This window comes from Haplochromis burtoni, unplaced genomic scaffold, assembly GCF_018398535.1.
Source record: "Haplochromis burtoni strain Fernald_Lab_line unplaced genomic scaffold, NCSU_Asbu1 Contig_2029, whole genome shotgun sequence".
NCBI lineage: Eukaryota > Metazoa > Chordata > Actinopteri > Cichliformes > Cichlidae > Haplochromis > Haplochromis burtoni.
In genome coordinates, this window is record NW_024584390.1 from 4,540 (window position 1) to 13,262 (window position 8,723).

The following is an 8,723-nucleotide window of genomic DNA, read 5'->3' on the forward strand; positions in this document are numbered from 1 at the left end:
GAGTTCACAAAAAACAGGCATGTTCTCAGAAAAACATGCTTCTATGAATGATGAGTTATCATCTAAATGTATTATGCAAAGCTATTAGGTCAGATTAATTTTAAACAAGGAGAGTTTACTGGTCAAAATTATTTATTAAACAAATAAACAACATTTTTGTCACCCCAAAAAATACACGTTTAAAGCAACACAACGGTGGCCCAATATCAGACAGAATTCCACTCTGTAGAGTGAGCAATCATTACGAAGCAGTTGGTTTTAGTTTGTGGATTCAAGCTGCTCTTCATATTTTTGGACACCAGATGTCACCAGAGAGGACTGTGTTGAAAAGCTTCGAGTAATGAACCGTTTTTCAATACAAGCTTCAATGCTTCAGAAAGCGTCATTTGGCCATCACTAGAATCTGGTCTGCAACACTTAACAGCCTGTGATCTTTGCCACCTTGAACAGGAAAGAGTGCAAGTTGCCAGAGCACAAGAGTGTTCCTCATAACTAACCTCTGATTAACAGCTAAGGGAGGAGTGAATGTTCATGCTGCATTCACAGACACCGTGTATGACCCAACATCCACCAAATCTAACCCACTACACTTAGAAATAAATATATTTAATGAAATTTGCTGATCAGAGTACTGCCTGTGTTCCTCAGCAGCATGAGCCTTTCTCTCCTACAGATGGGGCGTGTTCCAATACTCCATTTTTGACTTGTAGACATTAGTATGCTCATGAGGCTCTTTGAAAGTGAAACAAAACAAAAATCATATTTGAGATCATATTTGCGTTACACACAAATCCCATTTGTACATTTGAGTTTAGGCTTGTGGGTCATATCAATCATACACCTCATCATACACTCAACTGTCTGACAGATTGCTCTCTCCAGGCTGTTACCTCGTTGCTCCTGGTGGGGCAGCAAAGAGCGCAGTGACGGCTGCTGCCACCAGAGAAACCACCAGCACTCTTCTCCCGCGTCACTTGTTGAAGTCTAAACCGACACGAAACTTGCGTGTGGGATGACATCATGATAACACCTGAGCAGAAGCAGTCTATGGACACTACACAGTGGCACCCACGTCTTCATGGGACTTAGTTTCTCTCTGAGTTTTGAAAGCGAAAGTGTCCTAAGTTCCGGGAGCGTCCGAGATAACAGGAAGACGGCGTTTGTGTGTAATAAACAATAACACTAAATTATATTGTGCTGCTATAATTTCAAGAGTTACGCTGTGTAAACCTCTGTAATGTAGACTCATCATGTCTGCCAAAGCCACCGTGAGGAGAAACAAAACAGCCATTCAAACGATTCTGTCCGGAGACTACAGGCTGATCCTCAACAAAGTTTATGAGAAGGAGCTGATCAATCAACGGGAATACAACAGTCTTAAAAGTATCTACAGGGAAGATGCGGAGGGACACGTTATTGAGCTCGTGGATAAGATCATGAATAAAGGAGACGATACGTGCGGAGCTTTCCTGAACCTCCTGCAGACTGATGAAGACATTAAAAGTACTTTCCCTCAGCTGAAGGACTTGAATGAGGCCCTCTGTGTATCCAGGCCGGTTGAAATTTCTCCACCTCACAATGGTAATTACAAACATGTAAATCCTGTGTCTGAGAGCAGATGGTTGCTAACTGTGATCTGTAACTCTGTTTCACTGTGATTCCTTCAGGCGTCGAGTCAAAAGTAAAAATAACTCCAGCCAAAGGGAAAACGATGTTCGACGACGGGAAAGGAAAAGGAGCGCAACATGTGACGGTGCTTATTTCAGAAGAATAATAGATAATTTAGTCACAGAATATTGAAAGACAAGATCATCTCAAAGCCTTTTGTTATGCTCTTTTATACATTATCTGTTCTGTTCATTCCTTCCAGCCCTGTTCCGATAGGAGCAGGTCCACGATAAATGATCGGACTTTGTTGGACATAAACAACGAACTGGAATCTTCTGAGGTGGCTGCTCTTTGCTTCTTGTGTAGTGATGTTGTCAGTAGGAAACATCTGGAGGAGGTGAGTACCACATGTGTTATGCTATTTACTCTAGTTTCTTTGGCATTTGTGGGAACCTTTTTAAAAAGAATAATAAAATACTTTATCCTACAGATCAGGCAGGCCAAAGAGCTGTTCTCAAGGTTAAGTGAAAAAGGTCTACTGGAGAACAATACATTCCTCAAGGAGCTGCTCCGCACTATCCATCGAGAAGACCTCATCATACGCTTAAAGGCAGGCAGTGGAAATCTAGAGGAAACAGATGCTAGACGTGTCCTGTCAAACTTCAGGTAAGGACAGTCTCACTTTAATAGTACAGCTTATTAATACAGCAGTACTGAAATACTCACTCAAAATTTGACGACTGTTTTTTTTTTCTTTGTTTCTCATTCTCATTTTTTCCCTCTTTGACTCTTTTGCTATGACTCTTAGAATAATGCTGTACAAAATATATGATGACATGACTGTAGATGGTCTTGAAAGCATGAAGCTTCTACTGAAGTCAAAGCTGGGCAAACGACACCTTGATCACTGTAAAGTGAGAACACACCCACACACCTTTAAGTGTTTAAAATTCAACTCAACACAACCACAAATGACAAAATCCTAGCTCCACATCTTGTTTTTGCTCGTATCTAAAAAGTAAAGCTAGCTCACACGCCTGTGAAATCAGTCCAGCAAATAGAAGTCGGGTTGTAATGACCATCCAACTCTCTTGTGTCATCTGTGACTGAAGTAAACACTTTCCTGATGAGTTTATGGTCTCAATCGCTATTTTCGAGTCGTACTAATGACAACATGAGGTCACCTTTTTAAATTATGACGCTTAAGGGCGAATCTGCACTCTGACTGATGGGGTTTTGATCTGTCAGAGCCCACTGGTTTCTGCGTCAGATCCGCCCCTCACGCATCACGCCTGGTTTTAAAACACCAACATCATGATGGCATGAAACCGTCTGCATGAAGCTTAAACCCTTTCATGCATGAATTATGACAATCTCAATCAGGATTTTTTTTCTTAAGTATTTTTATTCATCTTTAGGCATAAAAAAAGCATGTACTTTACTTTATGTACTTAGGTGGTCTTTACTTACTTTATGTACCCACTGGTCCACTTAGGTGGACCAGTGGGTAGCAGGGTATGTATGGAGTGACACATCAGTGTCCAATGTTGTGGTTTATGTTCAAGTATACCATCAACACTGACACAAATACAGGAAAACAACCTTTGACTAGCTGTCCACTGTAGTGACTACTATCCATGAAAGGGTTAATGAACATAGAATGAGCAGTCACCAGTCTAATGTCCAGTCTTTATCACACATACTTCTCTATTACAGATGACTTTCTATTACACCTGAAGTGATTACTATTTTTACACGGTGTGTTCAGAGCCTCTGTGAACTGAAAACATCTTCTCTGTTGATTCCAGACAGCGCTGGATGTGTTTGCTGAAATGGAAAAGAAAGAGTTGATATCAGACACACATGTTGATGAGCTGTATGATGTGCTGCAAAAGCTGGACGCAAAACTGGCAAAGACTGTGAAACACTACACCACGAGGTACGCGGGCCACTTCCATACACAAGTAGATTTGAATTTAAAATTCAGGGTTTGTACTCTTTACAAGGGTCCATGGATAACCACGACTGTGTGTGTCTACAGTGTGTCAGTTTAATGATGATCCCATGAGTCACCAAATGTTTGTGTCTAAACTGGTTGAGGAATGCATGGCTCATGTAAACTCAAAAGTGAGTGTGCGAACACAATCAGACATGTATACTAAAGTGTATAGGTTTGCAGGGCATATAAAATGGTTATCGATGCTCCTCTCCTCCAACCCTAAAACAAAACTAACCAAAAGTAATTAAAGTAGCCGATGCACTCAAGCAAAGCGGTGGCACTCAAACCACAAGGTAAGTTAGCTATCAGCAATTATTGAAGCTCTAACATTAGCGATGGTTTTGGAGATTCTGGATATGCTCCCATGTTCATGAGCTGGCTCAAGTTAAATGACAAGGAAGGAGTCCACACGAGACATGTAACTTGAATAAAAGATCATTATCAACAAAACAAAATCACTAAACAGAACTGGTGCTCGGCGGAGTTTAGGGAAGAGCCCAGAAGGCCCAAAGTGAGCTAGATTAGCTTATGATTCTCTTATGGCAACCAAAAATAAGTAAGAGAAGATCAAGATTTCCTTGGGTATGGTAGAAGAGACATTAGTATATGTGTTTGTAATTCTTTTCTGAAATGTCCAACTTTTATTTTTACCATTCTCATATTAGAGGTGTAAGTTCACAACGTTCTTTCTGTTTCCAGGCGGTGAAGACTGTGATGGACAGCCAGACACAGAGCCCGCCTTTCTTCAGGTAGACTCTCATTGCTTCATGTATTCTGTTGTCAGTAACATTTATGCTGATGTACAATGAATTACTTGGTTGTTCCTTTCATTTACCAAAGTGAACTGTATAGGATTAATAAATGATGTCTGAGTTTACAAATATCTATCTAAGGTCTATAATTCAGGGAATCTTAAGAGTAGTTTGTGATGCATACTTTATTCATAACTGTCATGTTGTTACTGACAAAATTATAATGTCACAGCAAATCAATAAACACCTTATTTCTCTCCAGAAAAAAAGTCCCCCTTATAAGAAAAATGATGATAGCATTATATCTCTGTGCAAATTTGTATGTTTTTTTTTTTTTTCAAATGTGGTGTTGATGGAAAACTTTGTACTAAGAGTTTCCTACAATTCATGATGTAGCATGTTTGTGATTTTTCACAGGAGATGGATGATAACGTGACTGGCACGTGTGAACAAGGAGATCAACAGAAGAGAGTATTTAGATGCCAGAGCCCTGATACACTGTCACCAAGAGGTTCATCCTCAAATATGTGAGACCAAGTACAACACTGCAAGGGTCCCAGATTCACACGATCATAGACATTATCAGTCTGGTTTGCAGTGTGTCTGTAATTTTATTTATGGAAGCGTTTGTGCTTCTTTATTTTGTCATAATACATATACAGTATCTCAAAAAAGTGAGTACACCCCTCAAATCTTTGTCAATATTTTGTTATATCTTTTCATGGGACAACATTAAAGATGTGACACAAAGTAGTCAGTGTACAGCTTGTATAACAGTGGAAATTTGCTGTCCCCTCTAAATAACTCGACAAACAGCCATTATTGCCTAAAGAAATGGCAACAAAAGTGAGTACACCCCTATGTGAAAATGTCTAAATTGTGCCCAATTAGCCATTTCCCTTCCTGGTGTCATGTGACTCGTTAGTTTTGCAAGGTTTCAGATGCAAATAGGGAACAGGTATGCTTAATTTGGTCTTACTGCTCTCACACTCTCTCATACTGGTCACTGAAAGTTTAATGTGGCACATCATGGCAAAGAATTCTCTGAGGATCTGAAAAAAAGAATTTTTACTCTACATAAAGATGGCCTAGGCTGTAATGATAATAATGGATTGCATTTATATAGCGCTTTTCAAGGCACCCAAAGCGCTTTACAATGCCACTATTCATTCACTCTCGCATTGACACACTGGGGATCGAACCTTCCGGTTACAGATACGCTTCCCAACCCCCTGAGCCACGGTCGCCCCATGTATATCTATAATAATATTGCCCATACCATGAAACTGAGCTGCAGCATGGTGGCCAAGACAATACAGTAGTTTAACAGGACAGGTTCCACTCAAAACAAGCCTCGCCATGATCGACCAAAGAAGTTGAACGCACATGCTCAGCGTCATATCCAGAGGTTGTCTTTTGAAAATCGCTGGGGGCTGCGTGGAGGGTCAGTGCTTAGACCACACACTGCATCAAATGTCGTCCCAGAAGGACGCCTCTTCCAAAGATAATGCACAAGAAAACACGCAAACAGTTTGCTGAACACAAGCAGACTAAGGACATGGATTACCTGTGGTCTGATGAGACCAAGATAAACATATTTGGTTCAGATGGTGTCAAGGGTGTGTCATTTCTTCAGTGTTGTCACATGAAAAGATAAAACAAAATATTTGAGGCATGGCTTAGTAATTATCTAATGGTTTAAAACAAAGTGAATTATAATCAAATTATATAATTTTGCCCGTTCAAGACCAATGAACTGTTGCCACTGGAAAAGTGGAACTAAACTCTGGATTTCTTTATAATTTGATTGTAGATTTTTGTTTTGTGTTCGAATACTTAAAATTCAGCTGTGTTTTTCACAGCGACTGCCTTTTGTTGATGTCATTTTCCTCTGTCCTGAAACTTTAGGTTCTGTAAGTGTAAGTGTTAAATTATCTATTTGCTGAAAAGGATTTTATTTTCATTTTGCCTGCATTATTGTCTGTATTACAAGATTTAAAAAACCCACTTTATACACTATCTTTAGGACTTGGTTTTTTTGGGGGGAAAGGGGGTGGGGCTGCATATGGCATGGGAATGGGGTGCTGTGATGTCTGCCTGCTGCAACGAAGGGTGCTACTTCTCAGTGCCTACACCAAAGGCTGCAAACACGTTATTCCCGTCGTAGAGCTGTAGAAGGCTAAGGAGGCTGGGTCAGCTCACCAAAGACAGGAGGCTGAGACGGCTGAACGGAATGAACCAACTTCAAAATGTCAGGGCGTCAGAGGTGGCTAAGGCCCCATGCTCAGTCTGGGTAGGCTCCAGGGAGGGTTTTAGTCCCTAGGGGGCCCATCTTGGCCACATAAAAAACTGTCTTAAAGAGAGTTTGCTTGAAGTCAGTTTGGTGGCTTAACTAGTTCTTTATTGTTTTGTTGCATGACACATGCAGAATTTACATAGGTTCAAGTTAAAAATGGCTGCTGTGTCTATTTGCCCACTCAGAAGCCTTAAACGAGCAAAGAGCTCCACACCCAGGCAGTATACACTTGTACTGTGTGTCACAGAAACAGAATGTTAACATTTCTTGATGCATGCTCGATCATCCAGGAAAGTAAATCCCTGAAAGTTTTCAGTCCCACTGAAAACCGTGGGTCCGAAAACGCTACGTCTAGATGAGCAAAATCAACTTTTGGGTGAGAATGTTAATATGGTTGGTCAAAACCTCTCTAGACATCTCCTTACATACAGATGACCTTTTTGCAGGCAACATTCCCATGGCTACCACATTTTGCCCCCAGTTAAGGCCTGCATGCAGTGGGAGCTTCTCTAACCCAAGAAATTTACGGCCCTGTTTCATCTACCAGAGACAGGCTTAAAGTGCTGTATCATCTGGTGCCATCACCAGTCCAGGGAGACCATCACCCTCAAATTTCTCAAAGAAGGGGGTGTAGGAGCCATATATGAGCTTCTCCTTTTTTGGATTCAGAGGGCTGGTTAAAATACATGCACTGTATTGCTGCACGGTTGTGGGGCGTGACTAATGAGTGTGTATTAGATGAGGGGCGTCAAACTCCAGGCCTTGAGGGCCGGTGTCCTACAGGTTTTAGATGTGTCCTTGATCCAACACAGCTGATTCAAATGGCTAAATTACTTCCTCAACATGTCTTGTACCTCTCCACAAGTCGGGTAATGAACTAATAATTTGATTCAGGTGTGTTGACCCAGGGTGATATCTAAAATCTGCAGGACACCGGCCCTTGAGGCCTGGAGTTTGACACCCCTGTATTAGATGATAAATGTGGTTGTACTCACCAGTTCACCGCACCTGCTGTTTGATGAGTAGAAAGGTAGGGTGAGCATGAGGGGAAACTTTCCTTTGACCACAGCTCGATGTATAGTTTAATGCACTAGTTGATGCTGTAGTCTGATGTTGCAGTTTGGCATAACAATTGGTGTAGTATTTTGTGAGTGTGTTTGTTTGTGCAGTCTGTGCATTTATATTACTGGTTTGTGGGTCTTCGACAATACAATGTGGAATAAAAGGAACAAACAGCTCAGACGTGCATTTCATGCATTGATTGTTGTTCATCGTCAGTGTCCTCATGTTTAGCCTGCCGCGGCCGTGGTTGGAAGAGCTGCAACAATTTGTGAACAGAAAAGTTTGTTCGTTTTATTGGATTATTTATATATAGATCAAGTTTCATTGGTGATCATGGTTTTCTGTTGCCGTTGTCCATGCAGCCTGTAGATTAAGCCTGTGGCTTCACACAACAGATTTCTTTCGGGCGTTATTTATTCCCCTGTTAGCAGTATAGCTGCATTATGCTGGGCAGACACTGTGCAATTTTTTTTTCAGGCGCGCGATTCAGCCCCTGCTCAAACTGTACGATTGACTCGCAGGGGTTAGAAGTTCGTAGGTCACGATGCAGGGTCTCACACTATACGGCCCGATGCTCTGATGCGACCTGAGTGCTCACACTGTGCGTCCATAAAATGAAGGTTATAACAGAAATTCTGTCGCTCGCTCTCCCTCTCTGTCTTTCACTCACACAGACACACACCACCATCAACTTTGCTAAATTGCTAATGAAAAACATTGATCAGGCAGCTGTGATTGAGCAGCAATGTAGATCCAACTATACAAACAGATTTGAAATCCTCCCGACCAAGCGATTGATGATCGGGAGCTGGTCGTGAGGTGTTAATCGCTTCTCGTTACCCCATTTATACTACACAATGCACGACGCACGATGAAGGCCAAAATCGGGCCGATCACCAAAACAGTCGCACGACTGAAAAATCGGCTCAAAATGGGCCAAAAATTTGGCCCATGAATTACTTTCTAGTTTAGCATCAGGCAGTTGAAGCCATTGGCTTGGGAGTAC

General features: G+C 41.4%; 1 protein-coding gene across 3 annotated transcripts; it reads left to right on the forward strand.

Moving 5' to 3' along the window:
- Window positions 1-896: 896 nt before the first annotated feature.
- On the forward strand, window positions 897-6,378 carry LOC102296197 (caspase-8). Of its 3 annotated transcripts, none has more exons than XM_042217465.1 (8): window positions 897-1,581; window positions 1,668-1,747; window positions 1,871-2,005; window positions 2,099-2,274; window positions 2,417-2,522; window positions 3,417-3,547; window positions 4,307-4,356; window positions 4,777-6,378. In XM_042217465.1, exons 1-7 carry the CDS (start codon window positions 1,251-1,253, stop codon window positions 4,311-4,313), a joined length of 966 nt encoding a protein of 321 aa, XP_042073399.1. In that variant the 5' UTR covers window positions 897-1,250; the 3' UTR covers window positions 4,314-4,356; window positions 4,777-6,378. The 3 variants fall into 3 exon arrangements, 2 of the variants coding, with proteins under 2 accessions (XP_042073399.1, XP_005952751.1); XR_006053785.1 differs by having other exon boundaries at window positions 899-1,581; window positions 1,668-1,753; window positions 2,417-2,517; XM_005952689.3 differs by having other exon boundaries at window positions 900-1,581; window positions 1,668-1,753.
- Window positions 6,379-8,723: the final 2,345 nt, after the last annotated feature.

Bases quoted from the DNA above. Each gene is read 5' to 3' on its own strand.
- LOC102296197 (XM_005952689.3), top strand. From the start codon at position 1,251: ATGTCTGCCAAAGCCACCGTGAGGAGAAACAAAACAGCCATTCAAACG. The intron at 1,582-1,667 runs GTAATTACAAAC...TGATTCCTTCAG, and splicing joins AATTTCTCCACCTCACAATG to GCGTCGAGTCAAAAGTAAAA. The intron at 1,754-1,870 runs GTGCTTATTTCA...CATTCCTTCCAG, and splicing joins AAGGAGCGCAACATGTGACG to CCCTGTTCCGATAGGAGCAG.